This window comes from Protopterus annectens, chromosome 4.part0 (genome assembly GCF_019279795.1).
Source record: "Protopterus annectens isolate FY-2018-M chromosome 4.part0, PAN1.0, whole genome shotgun sequence".
In the NCBI taxonomy this organism is placed as follows: domain Eukaryota; kingdom Metazoa; phylum Chordata; order Ceratodontiformes; family Protopteridae; genus Protopterus; species Protopterus annectens.
The window spans coordinates 836470542-836490125 of NC_056733.1; the positions used below are offsets into that span (position 1 = coordinate 836470542).

The 19584-nt window shown below is 44.6% G+C and overlaps 1 protein-coding gene across 3 annotated transcripts in view; it reads left to right on the forward strand.

Moving 5' to 3' along the window:
- SEPTIN2 (septin 2) overlaps window positions 1–19584 on the forward strand; it is a 1307428-nt gene that overhangs the window by 1174310 nt on the left and 113534 nt on the right. For all 3 annotated transcript variants that reach the window (XM_044068783.1, XM_044068784.1, XM_044068782.1), the window contains one exon: window positions 17070–17177. In XM_044068783.1, coding sequence (XP_043924718.1) covers window positions 17070–17141 — 72 coding nt within the window. In that variant the 3' untranslated portion in view covers window positions 17142–17177. The remainder of the gene's footprint in view (window positions 1–17069; window positions 17178–19584) is intronic.

The following is a 19584-nucleotide window of genomic DNA, read 5'->3' on the forward strand; positions in this document are numbered from 1 at the left end:
GGAGGTATGGAGGTCATTTGTGAAGACTGTGAATAGTAGTGGTCCTAAGATAGAACCCTGTGGGACTCCTATAGTTATGGGCAGCTGAGGAGAGAGAGAATTTTCCCATTTCACAGCTTGGTACCTGTCTGTTAAGTAGCTTTGGAACCAGGTAAAAGTGGAATTTGATAGATATTAGTTTAGTTTGTTTAGCAGGATTTAGTGTGAGACTGTGTCAAATGCTTTGGACATATCCAAAAAAAAGAGTTGACACTTGTAGGCCTTCATTTTTGAGACTGTTTACTGTGTCTCAAAAGCAGAGGAGGGCTGTAGTGGTACTATGGGCAGGTCTGAAACCATGTTGAGTAGGTGACAGGATGTTGCTGTCTAGGAGATTGTTTAGCATCTGGATATGGATGCATTTTTCTAGGATTTTGGCCAGTGGGGAGAGTAAAGCAATGGGTCTGTAGTTATTAAGCTCAGTAGATGTCCCGCCTTTATGTATGGGTGTAACATAGGATGTTTTCCAGCGTTTGGGCACATAGTTTTCAACAATTGATCTGTTTATGTGAGTGGAGACTGGGACAGCAAGAGCATCTGCTGTGAGTTTCAAGAAATAGCTGAGGAGTAGGTTGGCTGCTGTTGATGATGTTTTTAGTTTGGAGAGCATGCTTTTGATTGAAGTGGTGGAAACTGTTTGTTTTTAGGTTAAAGCTTGTATTAGTGTTACTTGTGTTGGGGGGGATAGTGAGGAAGGAACTGTCCTGTGATACGAAGGACAGAATTGAGTTCACAATGTGGGAGTTGAATTGTGTTTCGATGGGAACTTTAGTGTCAGGGGTTGTTGGTTTGGGGGCAGCCTTTTGGGTGGATTTTTAGTAGCTGGTTTACATTTTTCCAAAATGTTTGCGGGTTGTGTTGGTATTTAGTTTGTAATGTTGTATAGTAGGATTTTTTGTCCATCCTAATGCATTTTTTGCACGGTTGCGCAGTTCTTGGTACTTAGGCTTTGCGTTTGTTTTTTTTATAGTAAAGCCAGGCAGTGTCTCTGGACTTGAGGATTTGTTTGGTTTCTTTACTGAGCCAGGGGTTTGTAGAGGTTCTAACCTTGATTTTGTGCAATGGAGCGACAGTGTCTAGGTGTTGTAGAAATGTTTTGTTGAAATATGCTACAGCCTGGTCAAGTGGGAGGGTTTTTAGGGGGGTCCAGTCACAGTTACAGAGTAAAGTGTTGAGGACCTCAGCAGAGAATTTTTTTGTGTCTCTAGTGAATATATAGTTAGTGGTTTTGCATATGCTTGTTCTACTACGTATAAAGTATATTATGCTGTGGTCACTTAAGGTGTCTGGGGAAACTGCCTGTGTGAGGGTACAATGTGGGGTTGTTAGTTAGGACCCAGTCAAGGATGGATTCCCTTTTAGATTTTTTATCGCATCTAGTTGGAATTTGGACTAGCTGCTGGTAGCCATGGAGATTTATTAGATTACTTGGTGGTTCTGATATACAGGTGAACCAATCTAGGTTGAAGTACCCCAGAATAAGGGTTTCTTGTGAGTATGTGGAAGAACACCAGGATAAGAAGTCTTCAAGGCTAGCGGGTGTATTACCAGGTAGAATATAGATCACAATTGTGGTGATGACCTTTTTAGGGTGAAGTTGAAGTTGTGAGATAAGTATGTCCCAATTATTGGGGGAGGGGTAGGAGTTTGGTAATTGATGGACAGTTAAGTTGGACTTGTAGAGTAAGGCAGTTCCACCCCCTTTACGAAGTGGTCTGTCTTGTCTAATGATATTGTAGCCAGTAGGGAGAACTTCTGAGTTAGCTATGTTTTTATTTAGCCAGGTTTCTGTTAAAGGAACTATGGGGAATAGTGCGCTGTTGTGGCCTGGAGTTCAGGTATTTTATTTTTGATATTTCTAATATTAATATTTAGCATTAAAAGATGGTTGGTTTTGCTGCTGTTGTTGATTTGCCCAGGGATGAAGAAAGTGGGGGTGTTATGTTCTGACATTTGTGTTGGAGCAGTTTGTGTTGGACAGGATGGATTTGGACTTGGGTTGGGGTGGATATCCCCAATTATGGTGAACCTGGAGTTAAAATGGTTATACAGATGTTGGAGTTTGGTAAGGAGTGTGAGAAAGTATTGTTTTTTTTTTTTTTTGGAGTAGGAATGAGAGCATATGTGTTTAGTTCTGAATTGGTCCGTTATGTAGTTCTTGAATAACTGTGGGCAAATATTATTATAATGTGTGGTGTCTGTATACGAGAGTGCATAATGCAGTGTTGTGCTACTAAGTTTAGGGATATTGCTAGAGTGATAACTTGTGGTGTTGTAAAGAATTATGAGAAGACAGACTAGACTTGGTTGTGTGATAGTCATGGTTATAAAATTTAAGTTGTTTCTAGGTGGGTGGTCTGAAAAGGAATTATAGGGTTGCACTATATGTGGATGGGGAAATAGTGTGGGTGATGTATAAAATGCCTAGTGGGAATGAGAGTGATTGGGAGTATTTTGTGTGGAGCAAGTTGGTGTGGTATAATGTGATATGACTTGAGGAGCTGTGATTGGTGGAGGTGATGTGAGGGTGAGCTGTGGGTGTAGCTGTGATTACTATAAATGTAGAGGTAGTGGGGGCAGGAGGGAATAGGGGGCAGGGCAGAGCCAACCAAGACAAGAGCAAAAAGTAAATATTACTTTACAAATCTGAACACTTTTAAAACAAATTCCTGAGGTCTAATGGCTTACCGGCAAGCAGAATGTAACTGCTGAAGAGCACTTGTGTCCTGGTGGGAGACTAGAAATTTAAAGATGCCTCCATGCTCAGCAGGATTCTAATATAGACTTTGTATTGGGGGAGGGAGATAGCACAAGGGGTGTAAACCAGGTGGAATGCAAAGAAACCAGAGAGGCAATCAGTGAAGGCCTCAGAGGGGGTAAGTAATAATTTAAACTACCTATAAAGTGAAGGAGAGAAGAGACCGCAAAGTTTATTAAGGTTGGGAGTGTCTTTACATTGATTTGCTGATTAGTAACCAGTTTGTGTACAGATTACAGTAGGGAGATACATTAGCAATGAAGGGGAATGTATAGAGATGCAAATAAACAGGTGGGCCTCCAAGTGATACAAACTAAGGCAGAAAGCACCAAGAGGGCTGCTTGATGGTTAATTTAGTCACAGGGATGTGTATTAAATGTATACTGTCTATTGAACAGTTAGGATTACTGTACTAGTGGGGGGGAGGTGGGGAGGACACAAGGCTACAACAGTCAGTTTTATTAGCAAGCTGAGAACTACTAAGAAATACTGCTAATGTAATAGCTTCACTCTCATAAAACATACAAGTAGAATGCCTGGGTGGACTGACCCTGCTCCTGAGGCACAAAATGTATATCCTTGTTTATTTTGCAGTACTGATTCCTTCTTATACTGTATGGGTGAACTGGTAGCCGCAGACTGCAGATTTGCTTGAGTGTGCTCTGAAGAGAGAGAGAGAGAAAAAAAAGAGGATGAAGCTAGTAGGAGATAATGACAGGTCAAAGGAAGTAATGAGGAGATAGGAGGGTGTAAAAGATACAAATCTGAGAATAGTGTGGATAAAGCAGGAGAATAGATGTTACTACTACAGTTTGAGAGTGCTTCAACAGTAACCACATCACAGTGCCATAACTTAGTTTGGAAACAGGTTAATAAATCATACACAATACATTTATCAGCCAATTATCCTGTGCATACAAGAAAAAGGAAAATGAATATCCAGCACTCTCAAATTGCAGCAGACGACCAAATGAGGTAGATCTTTTAATTAAAGACACACTGTGCTGTATTGCCTGCAGGTGTAAAATGCATTCTGAAGTATTAATGCACTCCTCCTTTCCAAAAGAAAAAAGTGCCCTGTGATACCATTTTCAGAATATCACAGTGGCATGAAAACCAGCAGAGTCTCGATTGGTCTCTTTGCCTGAGGACATCTGTAATTGGCCCCATTTTCTCTGTCTCTCTCTACCAATTGGCTAAAGTAAAATTACGGTCTCTGAGCCACTCAGAGAATGGAAAGTGGAACCACTACGTTGAAATACGGAACAGTGCAACACTGCTTGATGTTCATCGTGTTTCACTATTGCAGTCATTACTCTTGGGTTATCCTGCTGGCAGACGACCCGCAGTCGGCCAGAATTCCAAGTCTAGGTCCGGCATCGGTTGCTGTCGCCTCTTCCCTGACGTCAGTGCGCCAGGGGTATGAAAGATGCAGCCAACGCCATTTTCTTCAGTCTTTCTTGCCACGCAGTGCTCGAAGCAAAAGCAGTTCGCAAGTGCCGGACGGCCGACTCCTGAGATTTTCAAATCTGAATTTCAGAACTGAAGTCTTCATTAAAGCTAAGCACCCCGTTGGGGAAACTTTTTTTCTTGCTCCAGACCAATGTCTGAAAAAGTTAACAATTGTATTTCTTGTGGGAAGCAAATACCTCATAAGGATTTTCACTCTTACTGTATTCCTTGCCTAGGCCCTGATCACAACGTTGCTAGTTGTCGGTTTTGTGCTAGATTCAACCAATGCACTATCATGCGTCGGTTCAATTTTGCATTTCATTACTTTGGCCGACGATTTAATTATATAATGTCGGCGGAACAGCCGACAACCGGAGTTTACAAAAAACGCAAGGACAAGGATAGGCATCCGAGGTCCAAAACCGACGAAGCCTCTACTAGGCCAGTCGCCAGTTCTCAGTGAGGCACTTTCGCAGCCCCTGGCACCCACTATCTCAGAGCCACAGGCCGCTACCGACTCCCACGTGGAGCCGACTGGGCTTCTGGAAACTCAAGGTATTGGACACTCAGAAATCAATCCCTCAGATGGGTCTGGGGCCGCTGAGCAGGCATCGGCTTCTGAGGGTTCCTTCAGACCAACACAACTATATGTTAGGTCATCTTCAGCTTCAAAGACTAAAGCACTAAAGACAAAGAAACAAGTACAGCATTCTCCTATTCAGACTTCCATGCCTAAAAAACAGATGCTCAAAATGGCCGAAGACCTAATTACTTTCATCAGGGGCTCCCATCCACCTCCTGATAAAGGGGCCTAGGCAAGAGACAGAGTATGATTCTTCTGATCAGGTTTCTATTTCCTCTGATTCCTTTTCTGAACAGGGTTACTCCATGCTTCCCTATGAGGATTCTGATGCTGAAGAATCCATTCCTTCAGCCTCTCCTCCTGAGAACTATTCTTTTGGGGAAACACTGCATACTATGAGGGAGCATTTCCACTGGGAGAGCCAAGATTATTCTGAGTCTAAGAAAAGTCTCAGAGACTTCCTGCTTCTTCCTCAGCACAGACCCCTAGCTATTCCACCTGTTCTAGACATTGTAGATGTATTTTCAGAGTCCGGACTGTCCCCTGACTCTCTACCCCCTGCACCTGCTAAGCCAGACAGATACTACAGGGTCCTGGATTCTCATAAATTCCTATATAAAAACCCTGCAGCAGACCCAGAAACTATATCTCAGGGTCCCAAGGGGGTTAAAGCTTCCACTGCAAAAAACCCTGTCCCCTCTGATAGGGATTCTAGGGCTCTAGACAGATGGGGAAAAAGTTTACACTTCTGCCACCCTGGCTGTAAGGGCTTTAAATTGTCAATTTCATATGCTTAAATATCAGCAATATTTAATGTCACTTCTTAAACAAAAAATGTTGACAAATACTGAATGTTCAGAGAACAAAGAATTGCAGGATTTATTGCATGCAACTGAACAAGTGGGAAAGCATACTTTGCAATGTGGTTATGATTCACTGGAGGCCTCATGCAGGGCCGCTGTTACAGGTTCTGTTATTAGAAGGCATGCTTGGTTAAAGGAACAAAATCTGCCTGATCATGTTAAAGCAAAATTATTAGATGCACCATTACAGCATGATACTTTGTTTGGTACTAAAGCAGAAGAGGTGTTGAAAAAAATGGAAGATAAAGCAAAATCCATGCAGACAGTAAATGATTTCTTACAGGTACAGCCACCCAGGTTTAGCAGGAATTGGCCTTCTAAAAATTGGTCCTTTCCAGTCTCACACAAACTACAAAGAGGCAGATACAGACGTCCCAGAGGCAGATCTCAACCCCAAGGCTCATACAGACCTACACAATGGTGTGCTCCTACCTCCAAAAGCGGAGAAGACAAATCACAGCCTTACAGGAAACAGTCCCAATGACTTTCCTCTACCAGTTCCAAGCAGTTTTCTTTTGACAGCCTCCTTAGGGGGAAAACTAGCACTTTTTTCATCAAATTGGCAAATGGTTCCCCAAGACAAATGGGTTCTGAACATAGTGTCCCAAGGCTACAGGTTCCATTTTCGCACTCTGCCAAGGTCAAAGGGCATGCCAGACCTGCCACACAGTCAATGGGCAGATGCACAAAAATAAATTTCAACCCTCATGGACATGAGGGCCATTCAGCAAGTACCACAATAAGAGCAGGGGCAAGGATTTTACTCCAGACTTTTTCTAGTACCCAAGAAGGACAAAACCTGGAGACCAATTCTGGACCTTTCTATACTAAATACGTTTCTGGAAGTTCCAAAATTCAAGATGTTGACTCTTCCAACAGCTACTGCCCATGCTGGGCAAGAGGGCTTGGCTCATAACTTTGGACCTGAAAGAGGCATACCTGCATGTTCCCATCAGACAATCTTGCAGAAGATACCTCAGATTCATAGCTGGTTCAATGCATTACCAATTCTCTGCACTGCCCTTTGGCTTATCTACTGCGCCCAGGGTCTTTACAAAATGCCTGGCACCAATAATTGCGTTTTGCAGACAAAAAGGAATTCAAATATATCCCTACTTGGACGACTGCCTAATTCAAGCAGAGAACAAAGACACTCTTCTACAGCATCTGGCGTTTGTAAAAAGATTACTTATTGGCCTAGGGTACACAGTAAAAGAAAAGAAATCAAAACTAGTGCCCTCTCAAGAGATAATATTCCTGGGTGCAAGCTTAAATACAACTGCCCAGATGGCTTATCTCATACCAGACAAGCAAAAACAACTGACTACGTACTTCAAGAAATTGGCAACAAAATCCCACTTATCTGCAAGGAAAGTCCTGCAGGCCTTGGGTTTCATGGTATCCTGCATTCTACTAATTCCATATGCCAGACTGCATATGAGGAAACTACAGTGGTATCTGAAAAGTGTTTGGACTCAGCATTGCCACAGCCTGGAGACAGTAATCGCACTCATTCCCTGTCTACAACAGGAGTTTCGATGGTGGGCAGAAGCCTGTCACCACAACAATGGTCTGCCATTCAGTTTACCCACAGCCAGACAGACACTGACAGCGGATGTATCAGATTATGCCTGGGGGGCTCATATGGCAGGAAAATGTATTCAGGGCACATGGCCTGCAAACCAGATGCATCTTCACATCAATCAAAAAGAGATGCTAGCTATTCAAAATGCCCTGACAGCTTTCAAGGACCTGCTTCATCCAAGACAATTATTGATAGACAGGCAACACTACAGTCATGTGGTACATAAACAAGCAGGGAGGTACTCACTTACCCCTCTGCAGACAAGCAATGACCTTATGGGACACAGCATTGGCTTTTCAAGTTCACCTACAAGCACAATTCCTGCCAGGAAAAACAAATACTCTGGCAGACGAACTAAGCAGAAACCTCATGGATCCCCACGAATGGAAACTGGATCCACAAGTCTTCAGGATGATAATAAGGAAGTGGGGATGCCCAGACATAGATCTATTTGTCTCCCCTCACAGCTGTCAATTGCAGAGATTTTGCACAAGGATTTACCACAAACAAAAAGTGGATGCCCTATCATTCAGCTGGAAAAATCTAACAGTATATGCTTTTCCCCCTCTGCCTCTCCTTCCCAGAGTACTCCTAAAGGTCAGACAAGAGAAGCCAAAAATGATTCTGATTGCACCAGACTGGCCACGCCAGCACTGGTACCCAATCCTAAAGAGCTTGTCTCAAGGTCCAGCATGGATATTGCCTCAAACTTCTCACTTGCTGACCCAACAAAACAATCGGATCCTGCACAGCCAACTCAGGACCTTAAATCTGGCAGCATGGCGGATAATGTAGCCATTCAGAAAACTCCTCTTTCAAAAGCTGTTATGGATGTTTTCTTGGAGGCCAGGAGGCACAGTACCAGAAAATCTTGTGCAGAAAAATGGAAGAGATTCTGTGCTTGGAACCAGGAGCAAGGCATTGACACGTCTGTACCAAATATTCCTCAGATTTTACAATACCTAACTGAGATGCTGAACAAAAGCCTTTATTTCTCATCAATTAAGATTCATGCCTCTGCCATTTCTGCACATTACAATACGGAACCACCTATCTTTTCTCATCCTTTAATAAGACAGTACCTCGGAGGGGCCAAAAATATTAGGCCTCCAAGGAGAGCACCTATTCTGGCCTGGGACCTCAGTTATGTTTTGGAAAAACTCACACTGCCTCCTTTCGAGCCAGCATCAACAACGGATATTAAATTTTTATCTTAGAAAACAGCTCTGCTCCTAGCCATAACCTCTGCAAGGCGAGTCTCTGAGTTACAAGCAGTCATGGCTGTGGAACCTTTCATCGTTTTTCATCCAGACAGGGTTTCTCTGAGGACAAACCCTACATTTATGCCTAAGGTGGTGTCCAGTGTGGCCCTCAATCAAACCATTCAATTGCCTACCTTTTACCCAAATCCACAGAACAAAGGTGAGAAAATTCTGCATTCTTTGGACATACACAGGCAGTTACGCTTCTACTTGGACAGAACTAAAGCTTTCAGAAAGACTGAGCACCTTTTAGTGTCATATGCTGCAGGATCACAAGGAAAGGCTATATCAAAACAGACTATTTCTAAATGGATAGGCCATTGCATCCGTTTCTGCTATTCTCAACATGACAAATCAGTGCCTAAGGGCATTAGGCCTCATTCCACCAGAACAGCAGCCACTTCAGCAGTCTTCCTCAGAGGCGTACCAACCAAAGAAATCTTAGAGGCTGCAACTTGGAGTTCAGTGCACACCTTTACAAAGCACTACCACTTGCCTCTCTACTCTAAGTCCAGAGCAGGCTTCGCCACTGCAGTTCTGCAGGGCCTCATAGCCTCTCCTAAGCCTATTTAGCCCAGCCACCCATCCTCAGCTTTGGGGTTCAACCCAAGAGTATGACTGCAACAGTGAAACACGATGAACATAGTACAGTTGTGTACCTACCATAAATGTTCAAGTGTATTCACTGTTGCAGTCCAGGTTACCCACCCACCATCCCCCTTCTCTTTGCTGGGACTTATCTACACTTCTCTATCCTATACAACCTTTTTGGTGTATTTGATTGTAGATAAAGGAAATGTTATTTTTGTGCATGCATTTCTTATTGCTATACTTTTCACCCTACCTATTTGGTTCACCTGACATCTGGGGCAAGAAAAACTGAAGAAAATGGCTTCGGCTGCATCTTTTATACCCCTGGCGCACTGACGTCAGGGAAGAGGCGACAGCAACCGACGCCTGACCTAGACTTTGGAATTCTGGCCGACTGCAGGTCGCCTGCCAGCAGGATAACCCAAGAGTAATGACTGCAACAATGAATACACTTGAACATCTACATTTATGGTAGGTACACAACTGTACTTTTTGTATTCCAAATGTGGAGCCTTCTGCATAAGGCAGTGCAGTTGGACACTAAGAGTTCAAGACCAAATAACGGGATGTAAGGAAGAGAAAACTGCAGCTAGGGAGCCCTATAATGTGTCTGCCCTGGTCACTGCTACCTCAAGGCTACAAACCGATATCTCTGATATCCATTCAGTATAGCCAGTAATTGAAGTATCTTTGCTATCAACATAGTTCCATACTCAGTTAACAGTTGAATTTAGCAGCAGTGCTGCAGGCTCCCTTTCCCTGTTCAAAGTGACTGGCATGGATTGCAATCAGACAGTGTCATCCTAACATTCAGGTGGAGAGGGCTGTTCCTCGCTTAATAAAGCTGAATTTAGCAGCAGTACTGCAGCTTCCCTTTGGACCAGTACTGGTTACAGTTGAGCAGTGATGTCCTAACATTTGTTGTTGGTTGGAAAACAAAATGTTTTCTAAGGTTGTTCCAGAAGAGACATGGCTGCTTCTTAGTGCTTGTTTCAGAAATGTCTGTAGACAGACGTGCTGTGGACATTAGTTAACATGACCAGGTGTTATTGCTTGATCTTGATACTGCTGATATCCTTCCGACTCATTTGAGATTCATATTTGTTCTGAGGCCTGGCCTTTTAGTATTTCTCCATCTCTGGCCTCCCTGAAAGATGTAAGCATTTTACTGCTTGAGATTTTTCCAAACAATTATCTGTTTCAGAAGGCCTCCAAAATATGTGGTAACAGTTGATGTTATGTAGTCCAATCTCGCCTACATTCTTATCCGTGGGTTCGGAGCCGAACCTCGGCTCTGACTCGGCCATACTCTAGCTCGAAGTCTTTATTTGGCTCGTGGCTAAGAGGTATCCCATGCTGCAACGCACCTATCCCCAGATCTCATTTGCCGCTCGTACAGCTCGGACGTGATCTCGCTCTTGGCCATGGCTAAGTACAATTTTTCGATTTATATTTCAATATAGTAGCTCCAAAAGCTATTTTCATAGCTAGTGTGTGTGTGTTTTGCTTCTGCTGGTTGTGTCCAGTTCTGTTGAACCTTTTTATTGGTATCCCGTTTCTTTCTTTGGTGTTTACGGGCTAGGCCTGTTTCAATTAGAGGACCTAGTCTAGCCCTCCCCTTTTTTTTGTGTAGGAGACCTGTCAACAGGTTTTTATGTGACCGTTTTTTTTTTTTTTGTTTTTTTTTTTTTTTTTTGTGCCCTTATTCCCTGGGCTAGGCCCATTTAACTTAGAGGACCTAGTCCTCCCTGTGATTATCCCACGGTCTCTAGACCGTTTAAGTTAGAGGCTCTAGTTTCCCGCGCTCTGTCTTGGTTATTTTTGGTTATTGTGGTGAAGGTGCCCCTACTGTTTTTCCCTGTGTGTGTGTTCTTGCTATCAACATGTCAAATTTAATAATATGATGTCTTTGATGGATGGGCACTCTGTGTGCGTGTATTGCTTGGAGTCTATTCATCTACAAGAATCCTGATTGTTCTGTCATGCTTTCAGTCCCCGTGTGCTGCAAGAGAGGAAGAACAAGCTCATTTTAAAGGGATTGCTGAAACCTTCCTTTGAAGAAGACTTGGAGAGGTCTTCTACTTCCAGATCCTCTCCTTCCAAAACAGACAAAAAATCCTCTAAGAAACGCTCTCTAGCTCCGTCCGTTTCCTCGGAGCCGCCAGAGAAAATCACTAGGACTACAGTTGCTTCTTCGGCTCCACTGGCTTCGAGGCCAACAGAAGGCAGTGCATCTATGATGTCGACATCAGCTCCCAGTTTATTGGAGCCGGTGACAGATTTATCAGTTCGGAGCCGGACTCCAGTTTTTCGACCAGTTTCTTCGACTCACAGGTCTCCCTCTGCAGGGAGATCAGATCCCTGACCGTGTCCTCTAGGACCCTTTCCGATGACTATGTCGATAGAGTGGTGAGGAAACTGCCCCAGTCATCGGTGCTGGCTAAATTGCTTTCGGCTCCAGCCCAGTCGGCTCTGGAGCCCATCCTCCCTTCATCTTGTTCCGTCAGACGCCGCAAGGTCGGTTCCAGTAGCCTCTTTTGGCATCTCGGCTCCGCTCTCTGCTCTGACCTCATCGGCGCCATCCATGAGGTCCAGAATTCACAGTTCATCGGTCGGAACCGAGAGAGAGGTCTCGGGTCGATCTTTGGCTCTTAGCCTTCCTCTCTGCACCTCTGCTTGGACCCGACATCGGCTTCGGACCTCATCTCCTCTGCTCCGCGGGCTACTACCGTATCTTCTATAGTTAGTCGAACTTCAGAGCTGGAGGGATCAGCTTTCGAGGTCATGAGGAGTGTGCTGGCCAGGTCGTCAGCTGCATCTTACGGCACCGACACTCTTCCCCCTCCAGCACCGATATCAGTCTCAGATCACCCTCTATCTAGGGACAGTGGAGACCTGAGGCCTCAGGATACCTCCGTGAGTGGTCCCCAGCTTTCTGAGGCCTCCCCAGATTTTTCACATGAGGAGCCCCCCCAGAAAGAGTGTGTGCAAGAGGAAGCACATTTACTCCCAAGATGAGTCTCTCATGTCTGGCACTGACCTCGAGGAGTCAGAGGGGTCCTCCAATTCGTCTTCTGACTATATTTCTTTCTCAGATATCTTGGAAATATTGAGACAGAGAGGCGACTGGCCATCCAAAGCCCCTTCTGAGGAGGAGTCTGTGTTCTTGAAGGCCTTTGGTTCCCAACCCTCTGTCTCTTGGTTTTCTCCCCCGTTCGGAGAGCTCCTGGACCTCGTTTGTCAAAAGGTGTGGGAAACTCTCCAGACACTATGGAACCGGTCCCTAGGAGATGCAACAAGTTTTTGTCCACTCCCCCTGATAAAGAATTTCTTACAAAAGACGTTCCAGTAGATGCCATGGTGGTGGCAGCAGCCACCAAGAAGGAACTTGCAGAAACTTCATCTACCGTCCATTCCCCTAACAATGAGTCCAGAGCTATGGACAGGTATGAGAAGCGTGTGTTCTCTACAGCGGCCTTTACACTGCGGTCGCTGAATTATTTGTCGCATTTTTCACGGCTTCAGAGAGATCTCCTAAAAGAGCTGCGAGATTCTCTATAGGGTAACATTTCTGATGCGGTGGCTCAGAAGGTCAATGCTCAGATGTCTACCCTAAATTCTGTTACCAACTCCTCCATGAGGCTGATCTCTTACACAGCCGATGGAGTGAGCAGGGCTGCGGGTTCCGGAGTCTCTCTTAGGAGACACTCCTGGATGCGCCTGTGCAACTTCGCGGAGGCTTTCAAGTCTACCTTCACCACCGCCCTCTTTGACGGTTCATCCTTATTTGGAACCAAGGTGAAGGACACACTCGCCAGGTGCGAGCAGGAAGGAAAAACCCTGTCTGCTGTTGGGAGTCTGTTTTTCCATGCCTTTTAGACCTTATCCCAAGGGCCAGAAGGGTGGAAAAGTGTGGTTCAGAAAGTCACAGAAATTTTTCACGACGCACAGAGTGATTCCCCCTCCAGAGGCAGATTAGGGGGTTGAAATTCAGGTAGAAGCCGCCCTAGAAGCAGAGGAGGCCCGCGATTCCTTTCGTGGTTCTCCCTATCAGCGCTCCTGAAGGGAGGCCCGACTGTGCGTCTCTGGAGCCAGTCGGGGGTCACAATTCTCTATACCCAGAAGCCTGGTGAGACATCACCCAAGACGAGTGGGTATTAGAGATAATTTCCAAAGGTTATCATATTCCCCTTCTTTCTCTTCCCCCTCCAAACAAAAGAATCCCAGACGTTCCACCCAGTCAAAGGGATTCCGCAACTTTAGAAGTACAAAAGTTGCTGTCAAAGGGAGCCATCCAGCCTGTCCCCTCAGACCAAGTAGGATTAGGGACTTACTCCAGATTCTTTTTGGTGCCGAAAAGAATAGGGGACCTGAGACCCATTTTGGATCTCAGCCGTTTGAACCTTCATGTAGAGAAGTCCAAGTTCCGCATGGTCACGTTACAGTCAATTCTCCCATTATTAGGGAGAGATGTGTGGATGTGCTCCATCAACCTCAAGGATGCTTACTACCATATCAAAATGGACAGGGCATCCAGAAGTCACCTACTCCTCCGGCTGGGAGCCAGTCATTTTCAGTTTTGCGGCATGCCTTTTGGTCTTACCTCAGCCCCCAGGGTGTTCACCCAATGCATGACAGTGTAACAGCTCACTTGAGACGTCAGGGATACCAAGTGTTTCCATACCTGGACGGTTGGCTGCTGTCTGCCACCACCAGGCATCTACTGCTACAGACCAGGGACGCCACTATTGCACTGTGCCAAAGTCTGGGAATTACTTTGAATTGGGAAAAGTCTGCCTTGTTGCCCTCGCAGCGTGTTACCTTTGTCGGTGCCGAATTAGACACTGTGCTCATATGAGGATTTTCCTACCAGAAGAGAGAATTCAGGTTTTACAGCAGCAGGTCTACGCTTTGCTACCACTGAAGGTCAAGGCAAAAGTGGTCCTCAAGTTGTTATGGATCATGGCTGCCACAATTATGCTAGTTCCTCTTGCAAGACTACACATGAGGCTTCTTCAGTGGCTACTTTTTGCCCAATGGTCTCTACAGCATCTCCCGCTCTCCCATCTTATTTTAATTACAGACAGGTGCAAGCAGGATCTGCGCTGGTGACTTCAGACCAGCAATGTCAGCGCGGGTGTGCCTTTCGTTCTTCCTTCTCCGGTTGCCACGGATGCCTCCCAGATCGGGGGGGGGGGGTTATCTTGGCAGGACAGTCCAAGGCACGTGGCAAGAACACGAGATCCCTTTGCATATCAATGTCTTAGAGATGAGAGCAGTGCTATTAGCATTGTAAGCACTTCAAGGCTTTCTTCCTCATGGGACAATTGCAATCCATTCAGACAACATGTCAGTGGTATGGTATCTGAACAAACAGGGAGGAACCAGGTCATATCCCCTTTGCAGAGAGGCACTTCGAGTGTGGCAGTGGGCAGTATCTTCCCGGCGCTTTCTAGTGGCGACGCACATACCGGGGAAGTCCAATGTGATTGCAGATAGGCTGAGCAGAGCTATTCTGATGCCTCACGAGTGGTCCCTGAGCGAACAAGTGGTGAAATGAATTTTCCACAGATGGGATCAGCCTTGATGCGATCTATTTGCCAGCCCCCTCAATGCCAAATGCAGCAGCTACTTCACCCTTATCTCCCCGAAAGGGGAGGCACCCAGGGACGCTCTAGTTCACGATTGGCCCTCCGGTCTTCTCTATGCCTTCCCTCCTAAGCCCCCTGATAACAAAGGTTATTCAGAAAGCACAATCCTTGGGAAGCAAAATGATACTGATTGCACCACACTGGCCTTGTCAGATCTGGTCTCCTTTTCTCCACCCTTATCTAATGGACGATCCATGGATTCTGGACCCAGAGCCAGATCTGTTGACCCATATGTCAGAGCAGTTCCACCCCTCCATTCAGACCTTCAGGTTGACAGCATGGCTGCTCCAATTCCGTCCCTAGTCAGGCTTCATGATTTTTCACCGGAGGTGGTTCATATTCTGTCTTCTTCCCACAAACCTTCTACTAGGAAGATTTATTCCAGTAAGTGGAAGAGATTCTCCATTTGGGCTCATGAAAGGCAGCTTGATCCCTATACAACTCCCATTTCATCAGTTTTGGAATTTCTTTCTCAACTGTTCAGCCAGGGATCAGCTGCGGCAACTGTCAAAGTGCAGTTGGCAGCCATTTCTACTTTTCATGTTGCTAATGAACCCAATCTATTGGCGCACAGACTTTGTAGGGCTTTTCTGAAAGGTACTATGTTACTTCGACCTCCAATCTTTGATCCTGTAATGCCATGGGACCTTAATTATGTGTTACAGTGCCTTACCTCACCTCCCTTTGAGTCCGCGGCAACCTGTGACATTAAATTTTTGTCTTGGAAGACAATCTTTTTGATGGCCATCACTTCGGCTAGGCGGGTCTCTGAATTCCAAGCTTTATCGGTTCGGCCCCCTTACTTGGTATTTCACAAGGATAGGGTTTCGCTAAGACCTAATCCTTCCTTTATGCCTAAGGTTGCTTCAGTGGTCAACCTCAACCAGTCAATTAAGCTGCCTGAATTCTCTAACAGGGCAGAATTTGTTTCATCAGCTAGATGTCCACAGACAATTGCGTTTCTATTTACATAGAACAAAAGATATTAGGAAATATGATCAACTCTTTGTCTTGTTTTCAGACAATAGACTCAGGACTCCAGTTTCTAAAGCAGCTCTGTGCAGATGGATTTCTAGTTGCATTTCCTTCATCTATACTTCAAATGGTGAGGAATTACCCTTTAAAGTGAAGGCTCATTCTACACGTTCGGTGTCTACTTCTACTGCCTTTCAGGCTAGGATGTTGTGGATGATATTTGTGCTGCAGCCACTTGGGCATCTCCTCACACCTTTATTAGTCACTACAAATTGGATCTGATATCTAGCGGCAGATCCTCCTTTGGTTCCACAGTGCTCAGTAGTATTTTCCAGTGAGCCACCCAAGGTTTAGGTGCTAGGGATGCTGTCACACGGATAAGAATGTAGTCGAGATTGGACTAGATAACATCAAGAAGTTATGTACTCACCATAACGATCGATGTATGTAGTCCATCTCACCTCACATTCCTACTAACCCACCCACCTACCCCCTCCTGGAGGATCTAGAGGTAGAGTCTCTGTTTTCAGCACTCCTTCTTGATGTGTTGAGTTGGTTCTTCCTCTCAGCGTGTTGGTGTGTGTGTATGTGAGCTTGCAGCAAACATGATCTGGGGATAGGCGCGTTGCAGCATGGGATACCTCTTAGCCAGGAGCCAATTGAAGACTTCGAGCTAGAGTATGGCCGAGTCAGAGCCGTGGTTCGTCTCCGAACCCACGGGTAAGAATGTGAGGCGAGATGGACTACATACATCGAACGTTATGATGAGTACATAACTTCTTGTTTTTGACCATTGATTTATAAACAGGCATTCTGGTGCAGAAACTTCCATTTTTCTTAGGGTTTGGCATTCTGGCTGTGGAATCTAAGACTAGTATGCAACATCACGACTTCACTGTAGGAGTGGGGGGGGGGCACTTCTAGGTACAGGACTTGGAGATGGTTGTGAAATGTGCCACACTGAGGAGATCAGAAGAGGAAACCCCTTCAGTTACCCACAGCAGAAGGCCTTCTTGCAGACTGACTGATGTAGTGAGTATATGACTGTTATTTTTGATTGTCATTCTTTGTGTTATATGCACTGCCACCTCTTCCATCTGTATTCTTGTAAAACCATATCTTTATTCTTCTTCCTTGAACCATCTTTCAATAAGCTATTTCTTCATCACAATGTCTCACCCCATGTATAAGGTGTCAGTGATATGTCCTGGAGCTGGCTGAGAACGATGAAACTAGTATTTTACAGAAGTTTTATACATTTTGCATTCCATCTGTTTTATCTAAAACTGTAATTATGTTTTCATTTACAGTTACGTCGCATGCAGGAAATGATCGCCCAGATGCAGGCCCAGATGAGAAGGAAGCCTGCTGCAGATGAGTGACCAGTAACGAAGCCAACTACTTCCTGCAGAACAGAGGTAGGTCATTAACCATTCACTTCTGTCATACCATTTGCCCACCACTGAAACTGAGAATATTAAGTTTCACCTTTGCACCTAACAATGCCCAAGCTGTATGCCATGTTATTGTTTAATGAGTAGCTGCTACATTAATTGTGAAAAGTACTTATGCCAATAAGATCTGTGCCCCAATGCCTTTCAGTCTGACAATCCATTTGTTTCCTCTTAAAGGGGAACTTCTTTCAGCCTGTTCCCTCAGGGAGAGAGTGCCCTGATTGTAGGGACATCATTTAGGCATTCATGTGGATGTTAATTTTATGCTAAGTCCCTGCCCCTGGCCTCACTGCACACGTCTAGCACTCCCCAGGTAGCAGTAAGTGTGCCAGCAAGGGTGCCTGACTCACTTCTGTGGGTGACATAATCGCTCAAGGCTGCCCTCCTCCCTTCAAGCAGGCACCTCTTTGTGATCTCTTTATCTCCATTGGGGATTCACTCATAGGAGCAAGTCAAGGACCCAGACTTGTGCATCCTCCCCTGAAGAGAGAGACAAGGTGCATAATTCCTCCTTTTCCCCCGTGCCAGCTCCAACAGGCACCTGATCCACTGTTCAATCTGGGTTTGCATGGATCGTAGTCCAGGCTTTATTCCTCTGTATCAGCTGGTCTGGGTAATATTTGAAGTTAAGAGATAATAGTACATTAATCCTGTATTAATAATTCTCCTAGTTAAAAGTAGTTTATTGCTTTAGTCATTTCTGAAATTACTCATGTATAAAAAGAGGCAAATATAAATTCAGTAAGATAAACCAGAATTCCTACTGTATGGTAGAATTGTTTGCTAGAAAGGCAGAACCTTTTACAAGTGTGCAAGTAAAATAATGACCGTACTGCATACTGTTCTGTGTGATTATCCCTGTTTGTTTTAAGTAGTCATTGAAAAGCAAGAAATGGTAATTAAACCTGACTGACTAAAAGAAAACAGGGTATATGTGAGAACGGATCCCTATCATGTGATAGAAACCTCATTTGACTGAAACCATAAGACTGAAATTTCAAAAGACTGAAAAGTCACTTGACTGAAACCCGTAAGACTGAAATCCATAATACTGAATTGTAAACTGGACCATATAAAACCAGACTAGGTGGGGGCTGTGCCCCAAACCCCCTCCCCCTCGAACTATATATACTAACTCCAGGATTGCACTACAGTGGGGTAAAGGGCATATACCTTTCACGTACCTTACAATAGTCTACATGCTGCCACTACTATGCCCTTTTCCCCGCTGTAGTGCGATCCTGGAGTTAGTATATATAGTTGTGTGGGGGGCGTAGTCCCCCACATAGTCTATTTTTATATGGTCCAGTTTAAAATTTAGTATGTTGAAAGTAAGCATTATAGTTTTCAGTCTAGTGACTTTTCAGTCTTTTGAAATATTTTGAAATTTCAGTCTTATTGTCTCAGTCAAATGAGTTTCAGTCAAATGAGGTTCCTGTCATGTGATAGGGATCTGTGAAAACACATGTAAAGTCAATGCATTGACAGTAGCTAAGGGCTGTGATGTAATATTTTAAAGCCAAACCCTGCGTTGTTGGATACCTAGAGGTAGACTAAGAAATCAAGATGCTGGACTCCATATGGGCAGACTCTGGAATTACATTTAAAATATATAGAACAGAGAGCCAAAAAAGGGTGTAAAATGTAGGAAACATGAAGACATTATGAAATAAATGTTTTTTTCGGTCTATACACCCATCCCCACCTGTCTTGCTGCTTTTAACTACTCAGTCCCATTTCCAGACTCCTTACACTGCATAATAATACTACCTTGCCATGCTTTGTCACCCTAATTCTTTCCTCTGCAAGGATTTATATCCGTTTTCTCCCTTAACAGAATGACAGGAATTGTGCCCCAGGTTTTGTAACATCCCCTTTTATCTTGGTTTAAAGATATGACCATGAAGGTGGACCTTGAAATACATGTTTTAAAGTACCAGTGGTCTTTCTGAAGTAAGATGGAACCTGTCTTGTAGACCTGGTCCTCCTGCTAGGCCTGCCCATCCTTCTTTTACACCCAAGCCTTTATTCCTTATCCAGTGCTGCACGTAAGTCATTGTATTGCTGATCCTGTCCTTCCTCATCTTGCTTGCTACTGGAACAAGTAACACTATAAGGAATGCCATAGCCTAGGTTCTGTCCTGCCCCCCTCTCTTGCACCTCCCTGGGTATGCGTACTGCCACCTTAGTCTGTCTCCTCAGATAGGTTATTGATGGCTTCATGCAGCAGAACATAATCACCTTGGTTACATTTTCCCATGTTTTATCTACCTTCCTGCGATGTCATACTTCAGATGAGGTATTAAACCAAAGATCTAGCTACCTGAGTTGGTGGTAACCCAGGAAGATGCAAAAGATTTCACAGCACTTA